The sequence below is a fragment of the Danio aesculapii genome, chromosome 8 (genome assembly GCF_903798145.1).
Source record: "Danio aesculapii chromosome 8, fDanAes4.1, whole genome shotgun sequence".
Lineage (NCBI taxonomy): Eukaryota > Metazoa > Chordata > Actinopteri > Cypriniformes > Danionidae > Danio > Danio aesculapii.
This window is the reverse complement of record NC_079442.1, coordinates 40,264,283-40,282,268: the sequence shown is the minus strand read 5'-3', so window position 1 is coordinate 40,282,268 and position 17,986 is coordinate 40,264,283. Positions and strand designations below refer to the sequence as shown.

General features: G+C 32.8%; 1 protein-coding gene across 1 annotated transcript in view; it reads right to left on the bottom strand.

The window, feature by feature from the left end:
* Positions 1 to 1,739: 1,739 nt before the first annotated feature.
* The window catches only part of spag17 (sperm associated antigen 17), a 33,840-nt gene continuing 17,593 nt past the window's right edge, over positions 1,740 to 17,986 (bottom strand). The window contains exons 25-39 of the mRNA XM_056463208.1: positions 17,470 to 17,618; positions 17,220 to 17,352; positions 13,673 to 13,875; positions 13,475 to 13,580; positions 11,801 to 11,928; positions 11,535 to 11,705; positions 10,364 to 10,473; positions 8,579 to 8,709; positions 6,615 to 6,745; positions 6,210 to 6,401; positions 3,280 to 3,393; positions 3,143 to 3,197; positions 2,407 to 2,497; positions 2,149 to 2,202; positions 1,740 to 2,061 (exon numbers count right to left, since the gene is read on the bottom strand). Of these exons, the coding sequence (XP_056319183.1) occupies positions 1,947 to 2,061; positions 2,149 to 2,202; positions 2,407 to 2,497; positions 3,143 to 3,197; positions 3,280 to 3,393; positions 6,210 to 6,401; positions 6,615 to 6,745; positions 8,579 to 8,709; positions 10,364 to 10,473; positions 11,535 to 11,705; positions 11,801 to 11,928; positions 13,475 to 13,580; positions 13,673 to 13,875; positions 17,220 to 17,352; positions 17,470 to 17,618 (1,883 nt within the window). The 3' untranslated portion in view covers positions 1,740 to 1,946. The remainder of the gene's footprint in view (positions 2,062 to 2,148; positions 2,203 to 2,406; positions 2,498 to 3,142; positions 3,198 to 3,279; positions 3,394 to 6,209; positions 6,402 to 6,614; positions 6,746 to 8,578; positions 8,710 to 10,363; positions 10,474 to 11,534; positions 11,706 to 11,800; positions 11,929 to 13,474; positions 13,581 to 13,672; positions 13,876 to 17,219; positions 17,353 to 17,469; positions 17,619 to 17,986) is intronic.

Here is a 17,986-nt window from a genome sequence, read left to right as displayed (position 1 = left end):
ATGCTGGATAAGTTGGCAGTTCATTCCGCTGTGGCGACCCCAGATTAATAAAGGGACTAAGCCAATAAGAAAATGAATGAATAACGACAACAACAATAATAATAATGCATTATATTTAAAGGTGCCTTTCTTGACACTCAAGGTCACCGTACAAGACAGTAAGGACAGTCAGTTCAGATAAAAACACAAAACAAAAGTCAAGATCTAAGCATCTTGCACCTAAGTGTAAAATAATAATTAGTGTATCTGTCTGTTCTGCAAGTATTATTGGCATTATATGTAGGGCTGGGTCTTGTTAAAAAAACAAATGATATAATACCAGTACCGATTCTTTAAATTTGATACCATTTCCTGAATGATACTGATTGTGATGCCAGTTTAAAAAAAAATAGTTTTTGCGTCAGATTGCATACTACATCTCGAATAAATTGATTTCAGTTAAACATGTGCAATTTCATGCAAATATGTGAGGTTCACTGCTGCGTCCTTTAATTTTTTAATCACTTAGTGGTTGTTCTTAAAAAAATGAGCATGTATGGTTTTTTAGGAGACATCTGGATTTCAGGTATCGAAATTTAGTACTGAATCATTTTTCAATACTAGGTATTAAGGCAATTAATTTGGTACCTAAATTCGATACCCAGCCCTAGTCATACATAAAATAACTAGCGACTTGTTATTAGTGACACTGGTGGAGGTTAAATATAAAGGCTAGTGAAAAATTATGTTTAAATCTCTGTACTGGAGTACATTTTACAATGAAAGTCATGCTCAAGTTTAATGCAATGTGTTACTTGTTATTGTAATTTTGTATGAAATTTCTATCAGTTTTGGAGTTAAAATGGTATAAAAGTAAATCTCTGAAATATTTCCATTAAAATATTACTTAAATATTATTATTATTTTTATTATTCCAGAAACCTCGGAGGATCTACAGTACTTCTGCCTCATGAATGAGTCCTTCGTGAAACACTGGTCTCTGGGGAAGCACAGTAAATACTGAGAAAATCCAGACAGGAATTTAGTACTGAATAACAAGACATTTTTAGTTGCGTAAGGCAATTAGGTGGTATTAAGGCAAATCATTTGGTACACAAAAGTATCGAATTTGTTACCCAGCCCTAGTTATACATAGAATAACTAGTGACTTGCTATTAGCAACACTGGTGGGCGTTAAATATAAAGGTTAATGAAATATTATTTTCAAATCTTATACATTTTACAATTTTTATGTTTAATGCAATGTGTTACTTGTCATTAGGGCTGCACAATATATCGTTTCAACAAATGTGCAGGAACTGCAATGTTGAGGTGGGATAATATTTGACCAAGAAACACAGTTAATCATGTTAGTGTTTTTAAGGCCTGTGAATGTGTGAGCATGTAAAGCATCATGCATAATAAATCATAATGATTTTAACTTTAAGAGAGATTGATTGTACTTAAGTATATATATATATATATATAAGCATATATAAAACTATTATGTTATTTTACCTTTGATTACTCACCTGAATACTGCTAGACTCCCAGGAATTTTTTTATTTATTTATTTATATTTTTCCTCTACTGTTTTTATCAATACTTTTGATTGGTTTATTATATTTAATGCAGATGCACTCTACAAAATCATCATAATCAACGTAAAATTGTGTAAATTCTTTCCTAATAGAGCTATGAATTTTATCTGGTAAAATTATATACAATATCGTAACATGTATTGCAGAAAAGTAAAATATCGCAAGGTCAGTTTTTTGCAATATTGTGCAGCCCTATTTAATTTTGTTGGAAATTTCTATCAGTTTTAATCTTAAATCTTCTAACATATTTTATTCAGTGTATTTCTGGTCTATATTTTACACCATGGGTTTGATTAACAAAAAGTGAAGAAATTTGTGCTCAAAAAAAAAAATAGATAAAATGCTTTTAAGCTCTTTGAGCAATGTTCATATGGTTGCACTAGCCTGTTCTGTCATTTCCTTCAGCTCAGGGTGAAAATATGGAGTAACAATTCGGTGTTTGAGTGCATTTCTGTGCCTTTTCTGCTCCTGGAGTTCTTGCCTGAAAGTTTGGTTGAACAAATAATTTCTGTATAACCATCTTTGAGCTTGTGAAACTGAAACCATTTAAACAGAATAACTGTTTTACCTGTGCTGGTCAATCCTGCTTTCCCACAGTGACTTTTGCTTCTTTTTATTGACACTGAAAAAAGCAGAAGTTGACAGCAAACGGTGTAAGAGCCATTAGGCAACACACACACACTGTAACATTTTATCTGTGGTTTTATAATCTACAAATTCCAGCTAATTTACACACAGAAATGCTGTGCGATAACAAGAGTGCTGTTTTTGATAGCTCTCATTCTGTTCTATCTTTTACAGATTGTGAGTAGATAATAGGCAATACCGCGTGTTAACTTTCTCTTCTGGCTTTTCCTGTAGTTTGTGGGCATGTTGAGCTGCTTTCACTGCTTCACTGTAGCGACACACCATTTCAGCTGGGACAAAAATAGACAAACTGAAGGTGAGATCTTCACTGTGGATGACAGTTTAACAATGCTAAAAATATTCATTAGCTACAGCACTGCCACAAAATTCTCCCTTTTTAATAACCACTGTTTATGGTACTATGTAATATTACATTGAACATATTTAATGCTTAAGTCGATGAATCAGAGGGTTAATGACAAAGTAATACACAATAATATATTTATTACGGTTTAATTTATCATTCTTAGGAAATATAAACATGTATATCCTGTGTTCAAATAAATAAACATGGTTTTATAATTACAATTAAGTATAAAAATAATTTCTGTGTGTAGTTTGCATGTTAACGCTGGTTTTCTTCGGGTGCTCTGGTTTTCCCCACTAGTCCCAAGACATGCGCTATAGGTGAATTGGGTAAGCTAAATTGTCCATAGTGTATGTGTGTGAATGAGAGTCTATGGGTGTTTCCCAGTGATGGGTTGCAGCTGGAAGGGTATCCGCTATGTAAAACATATGCTGGATAAGTTGGTGGTTCATTCTGCTGTGGCAACCCCTGATTATTAAAGGGACTAAGTCGAAAAGAAAATGAATGAATGAAGGAAATAGGTTTTATTTATAAGAACTGTTGTTCATATGTTATTACATTTCCTCACCGGACCGAGGCCTTGTATCCATGGCAGCTGGAGGATCTACAGCATCAGGCAGAGACTAAAACAGTTTATATATAAATGTCACCATCTGTATTTCTTAAATTGTCTTAAGATTTTAAAAACATTGGATCTTGTCTGACCAGTACAAGCCGGAGCAGCTCATTCTGATGACTCTTCTCCTGTGCTGTTCGTGGATCCTTCAGCTGCATCTTTTCCCACTGAGCCTCTCTCTGAAGCAACTGCTCCAGATATGCCTGCATGATTAAAACCATATCAGAATCAGAATGAGCTTTATTAGGGTTTTTTGTGGTTTTCAGGATTTCAGGAGCGCACACACAGTACAAACATCAACACAAGAAGACAGAAGGACATTTAAATAAGCGGAATATAAAGTACACACTAAAAATGATAACGTTATATGCAGTGATTAGCATAACTGAGTACACCCCATTTTGAAAAATGAATATTTTCATCCATTTCTCAGTGAATATAGGCAATATATTTTGGTGCATTTAAACAAAACAGATTTATTAAACAGATATATTTATTAAAATAATATTTTGGTCACCAAACACATTTAGAAATTGAAAGATAATACAATTAAATTCAAGCAAAATGTTGCAAAAAAAAAAAAACTCCTACAAAATTTAAAAAAAATTATTTCCATTTTTTTGCTTCTCTTGATTTTTCCTCTTTTAAAAATTTGTATTTAATATTTTTCTCTAGCATATAAATTTGGGTGTACTAGTTTTTGGACCGTTATCGTAGGTTATTTGGTTAGATAAGCTCCAGATTTGGCTTCAGTATTGACTAATCTAATGTATATGCACAAATATAATATTGTATAGCTTCCTATTAAAAATATGAATTTAAAAAGTGTGTACTTACATATGCTGAGCACTGTATATACATCTATATGTTTTTTTGTATAATATGTGCATTGTTGAAATTTTTTAAACTTTAATACGAAATATACATTTTCAGATATTGAAGAAAATGTTTACTATAAACTACAGGGTGGGCCATTTATATGGATACCCCTCAATAAAATGGGAATGGTTGGTGAAATTAACATCCTGTTTGTGGCACATTAGTATATGTGAGGGGGCTTGTAAATAACTCATGAAAGAATAAAGTTACGTTAAAACCAAGCACACCATTGTTTTTTCTTGTGAAATTCCCAATAAGTTGATTAAGGTGTATCCATATAAATGACCCACCCTGTATATTACTTTAGATATGTATGTTTAAATAACATGTAAATAGTTTTGCTTCAGTATTTTATAATATCTATAATATATTTACCAAATATATGTTAGTATCATGGTTTATAGCTTAAAATACACTTTTTGGGTACTGAAAGACAAATGATACCCAACATATTGTTGTTGTTTTAAATCTTTATCTTATACATTAATTTGATTCATTACCATTTGCCTGCAGCATTTTTAATAGTTTAAAATATAACATAGTATGATAAGGAAGAGGTTCAGTGGTTAGCACTGTCGCCTTACAGCAAAATGGTCGCTTGTTCGAGTCCTGGCTTGGTCATCTGAGTTTCCTCTGGGTGCTCCGGTTTGCCCCACAGTCCAAAGACATGTGCTATACGTGAATTGGACTAATTAAATTGGCCATAGTGTATGAGTGTGAATGTTAGAGTGTAGGGGCGTTTCCCAGTACTGGGTTGCAGCTGGAAGGGCATCTGCTGCATAAAACATATGCCGGAATAGTTGGCGGTTCATTACGCTTTGGCGACCTCTGATAAATCAGAGACTAAGCTGAAGGAAAGTAAATGAATGAATGATATGGAACAAATTAAGTTCCTAAAGTATTTGAAATAATAAGCTTGTTGCATAGCACTAACTGAAAAATAAAATACACCGAATTAACAAGTGCTTGCATTTTAATGACTTGAGTTGCCGGGTTTGTACATTTAGGTGCTGAAATCTATCATAGCTGTTTATTTAAGCTGTGAATATTTCAACTAGAAATATTTTACACACATTTTCATACTTCATTTCAATACTTCATATTCACCTTCCAGTTTTCACTTCCAAAATGTTCAGTTCTGTTTAAAAATACGATTTATAATATTCAAAAGGCAATTTTCAATTCATTTGATTTCACTTCAAAAATTTGCTTCAATAAATTAAGTGGTTCAAATATATATTTTAATGTATTTGTTTATATACTTTAATGATTACAGATCAGACTGAATATGTTTCATTTTTTCACTGACGATTTATCAATTTTTTTTATTGCAAAAAACAAACATGTACTGAAATAGTACAAATATTTACATATACTTATCCTTGTTGTTGTTGTTGTTGTTTTTTACAAAAGAGAAGAAAAAAAATAAATAAAAATGCTAATGATAATAATAATAAGGGTTAGGGTGAAAACAAGAAATAAAAGTGAACAGAAAATTACAACCAACTGAATGCAGACATTCAATAATCACAATCAAATGTTCAGATACATTGTCAATGTTGAAAGTAAAAGTTTACAATTAAACCGTATAAGATAATAATTAAATTACTGTGAAATAAGGAGAGCACATCTATTAAATGAAAGGCAAGATGTTAAGAGAGTTAAAGTAAGTTATAAAACATTGCCACTTTTTAAAGAAATTAGTTTCCCCAGAGCATCTAACCTTTTCCAACTTCATAAAATACATGGTATCAACAAGCCATTGATGTAGTTGGAGGATGTAGTTGGAGGCTTATTTGATTTCCAGTGAAGTAGAACACTAAGCCTAGCTAATGATGAGGTAAAGGCCATAATAACAAACATCATTTTAAACCTTAAAGTACACCCTGTGGTAGCTTTCTATGCATTTAAAATCACTTTTTGTTCCCTTTTATTAGATGCAGACACCAAAATATGATCTTTGTGCGCATGTAACGATTTATTGCCAAATTACTGTGTACAAACAAATTATTTTTGACAGAACATGTTGAAAGGAAGTGAAAAGGGAAGCATAATATGGGTGGTAATGCTGTGGTTTTGCTGACACACTATATAATTACTTGAAGGTTAAAAAGGTTAACGTTAATAAGAACCAAATCACCTTGACTTTGTCCTGCAGTTTCCTACGTGTTGGTTCAGTGACGGGTGGATTCTGGGTAATCTGTCGCGCCAGCAGCACTTCAGGACACTCCAAAACTGGTTTGACGTGGACTGAATCAGGCTTTGACGGCTTCTCTTTTAACTGGAGACTACAACCAAGGGTGGTCCCAAAAACAGGGCCTGGAGTTTTCTTCTAAGCACCAGAGATGAATACAAACCATTAAGGAATTATAGGTAATCCGCGCTAAACCGCACACACCATCACATAGAGACATCCAAACATGTTTAGGGTGCAAATAAATGAGATGTTTAATGTGGATTTGTTTTGACAATATAAAACATTTGGGCCAAAGGTAATCCCAAAAAAAAAAACCTAAAGATCTTTAACCTAAAGATGAGAAATTACCTCAGAGGCTGGGAAAGACTCCCATTTCCTGGATTTGAGGTGGGTGGGAATGATGTCATCATCTTGCTTGGATGAGAGCCACTGAGATTTGATATCTGGGAAAGGCCTTAGCAGAGTGATGCCGAATGATTCTGAGAGGGAATCAGTCAGGAGAACAATGATTGAAGCGTTTAATAGGCTGCAATGTCAAGTATGCAACGCTTTAAGAGAGATATTGAGTGTTTTTGTGTCCCAATTTTGGATTTTAAAACAACTCAAAATATTACATGATTTTTGGTCCTACAGATGATGAATCAGTAAAAATCAACTGATCCCAGGGTGTTTTATCCATGTATTATCTTGTCAGTTTTAAATGACAGATAATAATATCGCTGTATAATTACAATTAATGACAAAAATAATGTTTGGAAATGTAAATTGATCATTCAAACTGACTTGCTACAGAACAATATAGAAATAACCAACTTTAAACCTTTTTTTGGTGAAAATACTTTGGTGAATGATATTTTCAATTATTTTTAAGTGTAATTGTTTATTCTAAATAATGTTCTATTAATTATAATATTTAAGTTTTAATGAAATAAAAGTCTAAAATTAATACATTCCAATCAGTCAAGAGAACAATGATTGAGATGTTTAATAGGTTAAATTGTCATGTATGCAATGTTTTAAATGACACTTTTAAATGAGTGTGTAGAGAAACCATAAAAAAATTGTACACTTTAAAACAACCTAAAATTAGTGTTAAGCAAAGAATAATAGCGATTAATAAAAGTTTGTTTTGACATAATATACAGTTGAAGTCACAATTATTAAACCCCCTGAATTATTAGCCGCCCTGTTTATTTTTTTCTCCAATTTCTGTTTAATGGAGAGAAGATTTTTTCAGCACATTTCTAAACATAATGGTTTTAATAACTCATTTATAATAACTGATTTTACTAGATATTTATCAAGACACTTCTATACAGCTTAAAGTGACATTTAAAGGCTTCACTAGGTTAATTAGGTTAACTAGGCAGGTTAGGGTAATTAGGCAAGTTATTGTATAACGATGGTTTGTTCTGTAGTCGAGAAAAAAAATCTTTTGGGAAATATTTAAAAAAGAAAAAAAAATTCAATAATTCTGACTTCAACTTATATTTAAATTTAAATATGTTTTGTATAGTTTTGTTTTTATGTATGTGTGTGTATTAAATATAGATAAATATATATATTGCACACAACACACAACTTTTATTTTGCATGTGATTAATCGTGAACTTAAAATATTATATGATTTTTGGTCCTACACCTAAGAGTAGGTCACTGGCAGTGTAAATAATAATCTTTGTTTAACCAGGTAAGTCAATTGAGAACCAGTTCTCATTTACAATGACGACCTGGCCAAGAGGCAACATAAAGGGCAGATACAGTACAAAGCAGCAGGGACACAATACAATAACAATTTCTCAAATGCAGGTAATAACATATAAAACCAAGGAAAAACTAAAAACAAGCACAGTGATCTTGTACTATTGACTGAATTGAATTTTTTAAAAATCATAGCGGAATGAAAATGAGATGATTCCAAGCATCAGTGAACTAAAATCAACTGATCCCAGGAAGTTATTCATGTATTTTTCGTAATCTTTCGATAGAAGAGGCCATTGTGAGCCTCTGCAATGCTGTGTTGTTCTTTTTTATTATTATTTAAAAAAGGACTTTTTAAACTTTTGTATTGCTAAATTTATTCTACAATATTTTGTCAAAATATTTATGATATTTTCAAATATTTAAAATGTATTTTTTTTTCTAACTTAAAAAATTTTATATTTATAATAATAATACATTTAATTAAATAAAAAATGTCTAAAATGAATACATTCATTTATATAAAGGCACATTTGAAATATATTATTTTTCAAATATGTTTTTGCCCAAGAATTTTCATTTGTTGCTTCTCTAATGTAAACTGTTCTTACGTTGTGAGTCTGGCAGCGGGTCGATGAGAACGGCGATAGAAGAGTCGCAGTAAGCCTTCTGTAACAGATCTTCCACATCTCCCGCTCTCAGCAGCTCTGAAGCTGAACCGTCCTCATTCACCACAAACAACCTGAAAATAATAAGAAAAAAAACATATTTTCCATAAACATTTTAAAAGTTTTATACATTAATATAAACTCTTAAATCTGCTGACATTTTTTGCTATTTCTGAAGTGAATTTTGAAAAAAAAAAAATCTGGTGATTTATGCGGAATTATTTTGGGAGTATCATAACAAAAAACTTAACCTCCTAGGGCTTGAGTGTCCACATATGTGGACAGCACATTTTAGCTCTTAAGTGGCAATTTAAAATACTTTGAATGTTTTATATTTTGTTACAGACATCCTGCAACTGTTTTGCAGCATATCAAATCTCCCAAACACTATTTTTAACTGTCCAAAATGGGAAAAAAAATGTATTTACTCTATGATAGTAAAAGCATGTTAAAAAATTCTGTTAAATATGCATTAAAAAAATTCAGGAAAATGTGTTTTATGTAAATTTGAACCACGAGTCCACATATATGGACATCATTTTTCTCTAAAGGTACATCATATCAAAAGATGATACTTAGGTTTTTATTCTAATTAGGGTCTAATAAGCCCAAATAGCAAAGACAAATAAAAAATGCATGTAAAAAAACACCTTAGGCCTTTATATGAAATAAAAAATAATAGCTTTTTAACTTTTATTAAATGTTTACAATGGAGATCCATCTAGATCCACTTATTTGGTAAACAAAGCAAGTCTCTCATATAATATATCTACCAAAAGACTGAAAACATGACTTTACAAACTGTATTGTAAATAAATCAAATTAACTTTTATATTAGTCAATATTATTACTGAAATTAATTTAAAAAACATAATAAATATAAATTTACACACATTTACACAAGTAAATAAATAGACTCAATGATGGGCTAAAAATCTGTGGATTTCTGTGCGCGCAGATTTCGTGTGGGCCTAATTTATAACTCATAATACATACACTTTTACTAATTTTGAAGGCAAATATTCTACTATACAAAATAAAGTACTTACACTGTTTATAGTGTAAATAACAGATTAGCAATGCTAAAAATATGCATTAATTACAGTGATTTCACTAAAATTCTCTTTTTTATTGCTCATTACTACAGGGTTTCTGAAGGTTTCACCAAGTCAAATTTAAGACTTGCATTATGAATGACATTTCAGACATAGTGCTAAATGTTACAGATTTTTTCTAATGGCCTGGTTGGTCCAGTGGAATAGATTTTTACTTGCCCCATCAAACTGCAAATTTTATTATTTCATAGCCACATATTTGAAAAAACAAGTTGTATACATAGGTTTTTTCAACATAACATATTTAAATTATATATATAAAAAAACATACAGGTAAATAGAATTAATGAATAAAACGTTTGTAAAAATGGGTGACGTGAAAATTAAGACCTGGATTGATGATTTGGAATGATTGAGAAAAATTTAGGACGTTATAAGCCCGCGGACACCCTGTACAATGTAATATTACAATGCAGAGATATGATGCTCTGAAATTGATTCAGTCCAGAAGAAATGAATGGCTCATTGCAGTACATTGCATGACTTCAGACTGTAGAATTGTCACTGTTTTCCTATATAGCTGGAGTTTCATGTCTACTCTTTGATTATTAACTTCCCAGTGAATAAGCTCTAGGAAAAAATCCCTTTTCTCTAACTTAAGTGAGTCATTTACCTGGGTGGGTGTGTTTTAAAGCCAGCGTTCAGTTGAAGCTCTGTTTCCATCTCTGCTTTTCTCTTTTCTGATCCGTTAGTCGTGACAGCAGTCTGACCATCTGCACAAACCTGCGCACACCATTAACATGTCGCTTCAGTTCATTACTTCACTTTATTATTTACAAACATATATTATTTATAGAGTAAATATTGTTCAATAATTGAAATAAAGCTGAAATTAAATACTTTTAAAAAATCCTTTAAAGTAAAAAATGTTTTAAAGTATGCCTTGGAAATGAAGAAAAATAAGTTCAAGTACCAAGAGTGCTTAAATTAAAAATTATTTAAAAATAAAATTACAAAAAACTACAAAAGCACAATAAATTTATGAATCCAAAAATTATACTGAAATGATATGCTATAATTGTATAATATAACTAAAATGCTATACCTTTTAGACTATTAATCCATTCATCGTCTGATATTAGGTCTCATCACAGTTATACAGGAAACTGCAATAATCCAGCTTAATCTTCCCATTTTTTTAATCATAAAGGGCTGCTGTTATTATTAAAACCGTTTAAAATACTTGTATTTTAAATAATATTTTGTCATTAAAATAAGTGTATATTATATTATATTATATTATATTATATTATATTATATTATATTATATTATATTATATTATATTCAACATCTGCGCAGAAGTTTACATACTCATAATAATAATAATAATTATAATAAAATAAATAAAATATAATCATTTAAACTTGAATTACAACATGTTCTGACATGTAGTAATTAAATTTTTGAATAATATTTTGGCATTAAAATAAGGAATTTAATTTAATTTAATTTAATTTAATTTAATTTAATTTAATTTAATTTAATTTAATTTAATTTAATTTAATTTAATTTAATTTAATTTAATATCTGCCCAAAAAGTTTACATACTCTTAAATACTCTACATACACACAGAAACGCACGCATACACACACACACACACACACGCACACACACACACACACACACACACACACACACACACACACACACACACACACACACCCACACACACCCACAAGCTTTTTAAAGATTTTTTTTAAATCTGTCCATAACTAGGAAAATATGTTCATTGTTCTGTGTGAGATATTTATTTGTTTCCAAAGACATAATAATTTAACATACTTGAAAGTGATTCCCCTCTGAGTCCGTCACTTGACATAAGACATCTACTCGGTGATTCATCACATATTGGCCTGTCCAGTGTCTTTCTGGTTGCTCTTTTGACTCTTTAGATGAGTACACAGCTCCACCATCCTTATCAATTTGAAGAACACCTCCACCATGAGGACAAATCTGTATTAAAGACACAGAAAGAGGCATTGCATATGAAGGTCACTTCTGTATCTCTAATATATTTTGTACATCCATCCATCCATCCATCCATTTACTTTATAAAATCCTTGGGCAGTTGCGCTGATAGATGTACCATCTCTGAAAAAAATGTCACATGTTTGTGCTTCATAGTCCATCGACACTGTAGCAAATTCAGCCTTTTCCACTCTCACTCTTTTCTCTTCTGTAATCAGATTTGAGCATTAGACAAGACACTGCAGGAGAATATGATCAAAATAATTAACTAATAGAAATCAACAAGCTTCCCTGGTTGATTAATTACATTACATTAACAATAGGCTCATTTTACAACTCCCCTAACAGGTAAACAGTTGAGTTTTATCTTCTATACATTTCTCGAGAGTGCCAAATTTGTCCCAGGAGCTACGTTTTTTGGCAGTTTTTGTTTTTGTAAATCAATCAGAGGCCGCTGTGTATGCTTTTTGAGACCTAAAATTTCTGCTCTTCTTGTGTAAATCTACTAAAGACAGCTGTCCACTGACTGACTGACCGATTGACTGACCCACCATCCTCCTTCCCTAAACCCAACCAACAGTGTTTTCAAAAGCAAATTATTTACTTGTTTAAAAGTCGTCCTTATGAAGGTAAGCATAGCGTTCATTTTAAAGGCGGAATGTAGCCATACGAACTTCTGGCTACATAATTTGCGATCTCCAGAAATGTATATAGGGGCACGTTTTCAGATTGAGTCTATGTTGCCATCTCTGGGACTGGCGGGAGCACTTTTAGCTTAGCTTAGCATAGATAATTGAATCGGATTAGACCATTAGCATCTTGCTCAAATATTTAAAAAAAAAAGTCTTTCAACCCAGAGATCAGCTAAATGGATTTAAAAAGTCTAGGGGACTTGCAAAGTGGCGTTTTCCTTAAAGAATTGCAAACGATTTTGTACTGCAAGTGTTATAATATATTCAATAGAGGCATGATTTAATAAAAAATATTTTAGGGATACTCTGATCGATCGGCCAAAGATCGGTATCGGCCGATAATCAAACAAACAAGCCAAAAATCTTTTAGCAACCCAAAACACCAATAAACTGCTATATTTAAATATTATCATTGCCTTTTAAACTATTATGAACTCGGAATTACAGAATTACTTTCTAACAAGAGAGTGAAGAATAAAGAGATAGATGAGAGGATTGCACTGGCTGTATATGTTTCCTATTGTTTTTGAACCCAAATAAGGCCTAAATGTACGTTTGGGTCATTTTTCTGTAATTGGTAACATTTCAGAGACTTTAAGGGTCTGTATGTGTTCATATCTGTTTTATTTATTTATTTATTTATTTATTTATTTATTTATTTATTTATTTTATATTATTGCAGAGGTTACAGTAGGCTATTTCGCATTATCATTGATCTGCAGCTATAATCAAATACTGTTAGTCAATCAAATCATAGGTTAATCAAAGGTTAGTAATTAACTTTACATAAGCATTTATATGTATAAAGCATCTGTTTTCTGAGAAGTGCTTCTTCTATGATATGTAAACGACCTATATAGCTTTATTTTTACATTTCAATGAGCGAGAATGATGTCGACTGCAACTTTCTTTCTTATGCCACGTCTACCAATGGTACCATTTTGGCAGTGGAGACACAAGCCTGATAAAGGTGACCCATATAGTACTGAACTGAACCACACAACTTAGTGGAAATGAGGTAATAAGAGACTCCTGCACCTGAGCTCAGATGTTGTGGCTTACCCTGCTGGTAAAAGGTGGTAATTCGCGTTCCATCTGCATGATCTACAATCACAGATCCATCTTTCTTCAGCACAGACAGCACATTGTCCTCTCTTGTGACCACCACCTATACAGAATCAGAATACATGTAACATTTGTATTATAGCAGTCATCAATTGACAAGAAAGCAGATGTTAGATTTATTGATAATACACTCACTGTCCCGCTGAAGGGGTCTGTAGCCTGATAGGCCAGTATAGGTGGCACTTCCACTTTCTTGCCTGCTTTAGAGGCAACTCTAAGGCCGGAGGGAATAGTAGTCGTCCAAGAGCCTCCGCTTACTTCGAGATAGTAGTTTGGTATTTCATTTTCTACAGGCTTTTGTTGTTCTTCCTCTGTATTTACCTTGGAATCAGCCTTGCCTGCGAACGAAAGACGTTACATGAAATTGACACATAAATTGAAATGAATTTCTTTTAATCTTTAAGTTATTTGCATATTACTGTAAATGGTTAATTAGGTAAGTTAGGTTAATTAGGCAAGTCATTGGGCAAATGTGGTTTGTAATAATAAAAATTTTGATAATAATACAAATAATGGGGCTAAAAATAAATATTTTTCTTTAATTTTTAACTGCTTTTTTTTCCAGCTAAACAAAATGAGATGGATTAAACAAAACAAGACTTTCTCCAGAAGAAAAAAATATTATAGTAAACAGTGTGAAAATTCCCTTGCTCTGTTAAGCATTACAAAAATTTGAAAAAGAGTTAAATTTCACAGGAGGGCTAATTGCCTTCAGCTGTATATACAATGCATGCGGAAATTATTCATAGCGCATAACTTTTTCCACATTTGTTTATGTTACAGCCTTATTCCATAATGGATTAAATTCATTGATTTCTTAAAAATTCTACACACAATACCCCATAATGACAATGTGAAAAAAGATTTTATGAAATTGTTGCAAATTTATTAAAAATAATAAACCTGAAAAATCACATGTACATAAGTATTGACAGCCTTTGCCGTGAAGTTCTAAATTGAGCTCAGGTACAGTCTGTTTCCACTGATCATTCTTGAGATGTTTCTCAAGCTTAATTGGAGTTCACCTGGGGTAAATTCAGTTGATTGGACATGATTTGAAAAGGCATACACCTGTCTATATAAGGTCCCAGGATGGACAGTGCATGTCAAAGCATAAACCAAGCATAAAGACAAAGGAATTGTCTGTAGACCTCCAAAACAGGATTGTCTTAGGCTGGGGAGGGTTACAGAAACAATTTTGCTGCTCTGAAAGTTCCAATGAGCACAGTGGCCTCCATTATCTGTAAGTGGAAGGTGTTTGGAACCACCAGGACTCTTCCTAGAGCTTGCTGACCATCTAAGCTGAGTGATATGAGGGCCTTAATAAGGGAGTTGATCAATAACCCGATGGTCACTCTGTTTGAGCTCCAGCGTTCTTCTGTGGAGAGAGGAGAACCTTACAGAAGGACAACCATCTGTGCAGCAATCCACCAATCAGGCCTGTATGGTAAAGTGGCCAGACAGAAGCCACTCCCGGCCTGGAATTTGAAGGACTCTCAGACCATAAGAAACAAAATTCTCTGGTCTGATGAGACTAAAATTGAACTCTTTGGAGTGTACCATCCCTACAGTAAAGCATGGTGGTGGCAGCATCATGCTGTGGAGATGTTTTCAGCAGCAGAAACTAGAGGACTAGTCAAGATAGAGGGAAAGATGAATGCAGCATTGTACAGATACATCCTGAATGAAACCCGTATTTAGAGTGCTCTTGACCTCAGACTGGGGCGACTGTTCATTTTCTAGCAGGACAATGACCCAAAGCACACTGCCAAAATATCAATGGAGTGGCTTCACAACAACTCAGTGAATGTCTTTGAGTGGCCCAGCCAGAGCCCAGACTGAAATCCTATTGAACATTTCTAGAGAGATCTGTTAATGGCTGTACACCATCCAACCTGATAGAGCTTGAGAGGTACTGCAAAAGAGGAATGGGCAAAAATTCCCAAAGACAGGTGTGACAAGCTTGTGGCATCCTATTCAAAAAGACTTGAGACTGTAATAGCTGCCAATTGTGCATCGACAAAATATTGAGCAAAGACTGTGAATACTTAAGTACATGTGATTTTTCAGGTTTTTTATTTTTAATAAATTTGCAATAATCAAAAAAAAAATTCATTCACATTGTCATTATGGGATATTGTGTGTAGACTTTTGAGGAAATAAATTAATTTAATCCATTTTGGAATAAGGCTGTAACACGAAAAATTCACTATAGGAGAACATTCATCTGAGGCAGCACATTTGTCATGTGGTGTTCCCCAGGGATCTATTTTAGCCCCTATTCTTTTCTCCTTATATATGCTTCCTCTGGGCTCTATTTTTCAAAAACATGGTCTGTCTTTTCACTGTTATGCGGATGAAACCCAAATCTACCTGCCTTTAAAATAAAGTTCAAATGGGCTAGAGACCCTTATGCTATGCTTGTCGGATGTGAAAGACTGGTTATCCTTGAACTTTCTAGATTTTAATGAAAGTAAGAGTGAAATGACTTTGTCTTCCAGAGCACCGATAGTTAATCTAGAAAAATTTTGTTTTTCTATGAAGCCCTGGGTAAAAAAAATCTGGGTGTTATTCTAGATGATGGCTTGAGCTTTGACAAACATTAAATGCAGTGGTCAAATCCTGCTTCCTTCAGCTTCGACATTTAAAACAGTCAAATCTATTTTATCCAGTAAAAAAAATAATCCATGCTTTTATCACCACTAGATTGGACTATTGTTACTCATTATACTTTGGGAATAGTCAGAAAACCTTATCCCGGTTACAATTAGTTCAAAATGCAGCTGCAAGGCTTTTAACAGGTACCAAGAAACATGAGCACATTACACCAGTTTTATGCTCTCTGCACTGGCTGCCTGTGCACTATCGAGTTACTTTTAAAATGCTTCTCTTGGTTTTTAAATATCTTAATGGCCTTGCACCTTCTTATCTGTCAGACATTTTAATTGAGCATCAGCCTGGTCGGTCTCTTCGGTCATCTAACCAGAGACTGTTATGCATCCCTAAGGCGAGGCTGAAATGCAGAAGTGACCGTGCTTTCGCAGTAGCTGGTCCTAGGTTGTGGAATGCTCTGCCCCTCTGTATCAGATCTGTTTCATCCCTGTCTGTTTTTAAATCAAGGTTGAAAACTTACCTATTTGGTTTGGCATTTTATCAGTGAAAATTGTCTGTTTTAGCAATAATTTTATAATTTTATATATACATTTGTTTTTTATCTGTTATGATTTGTACTGTGCAGCACATTGGTCAACCTCTGGTTGTGTTGAATAGTGCTATATAAATAAAATTGACAATGACATTGACATAAAAAAAATTTGGAAAATGTGAAGCACTATGAATACTTTCCGGATGCACTGTACACAGCTATGCAAAAAAAAAAAAATGGTAACACTTTATTTTGATGGTCCATTTGAGTATTAGTAGACTGTCTGCTTAACATTTGATTATACTTCTTCTTCAACAGACATTTAACTGACTATACTTATAATCTAATTAGATTTAGTAGGCATGTAGATGCAATGTAACTTAAATTCAACAAACAGACCATCAAAATAAAGTGTGACCAAAAATGTATAAGTTAACTTGAAAAAATACATCGCTTTTGTATTTGCATTCCAAATGAGAAATGTGGAACAGAAGTATATATACATTTTCAGTTTCCTATAGGATTTGTTTGTGCTACCTTTTTTGTCTTTAGTGTCTTTAATGTCCAGTTCTTTGACAGGCTCTGGCTCCTTTAAGATTAGATGTGGAACCAACACACACACTGGTATAGAATCTGGACTTCTACTGACTGTACCATCTGCAAACAGCACCTGAAGCACACACAAATGCGCATATATAAACTATATATGTCCTCGATAAGGCTATGATTTTATTAGTGCTTATTCATGTGCTATATTATGTGTGTGTGTTTGTGTGTATGTGAATACCTCAGTAGTTCCATCTATCTTGTGTTTGATAACAGTCCCTCTGCTGGTATAGACTCTGGAGACATCAGTGTGTGTGCTGAGGTCTGAACTAGAGCCTGCATTATAAAATCTCTGTCGTATCAGCAAAGATCGGACACAAGATTCCCCATCTGAAAACACAGATAAGACCTTAGAGCTGCTTTCTGTATTGAAAGAAGGAAACCACAAATTAAACTGCGTAGATGTGCTTAATCTTAAATGCTGGTTCTGGGATAAGCTCAGAAAAATTGTCTTTTATAAAATATAAACTGCATGTAGAAATGACATGTTTTGTGGAATTTTGTAGTGCTAATTTTTTTTTTTAAACAAGAAATGTTAAAACTTACATGAAACAATGTGCTAAAAACATTTTTGTAGTATAGGTGACATTGTTAACAAAATATTACTTGTTCAAATGATTTTCAAAATCATTTCTGTATTATTTATGCAAGTAATTTCTGTATTATTTATGCAAGGCTAGTAGTTGTTTATACCATTT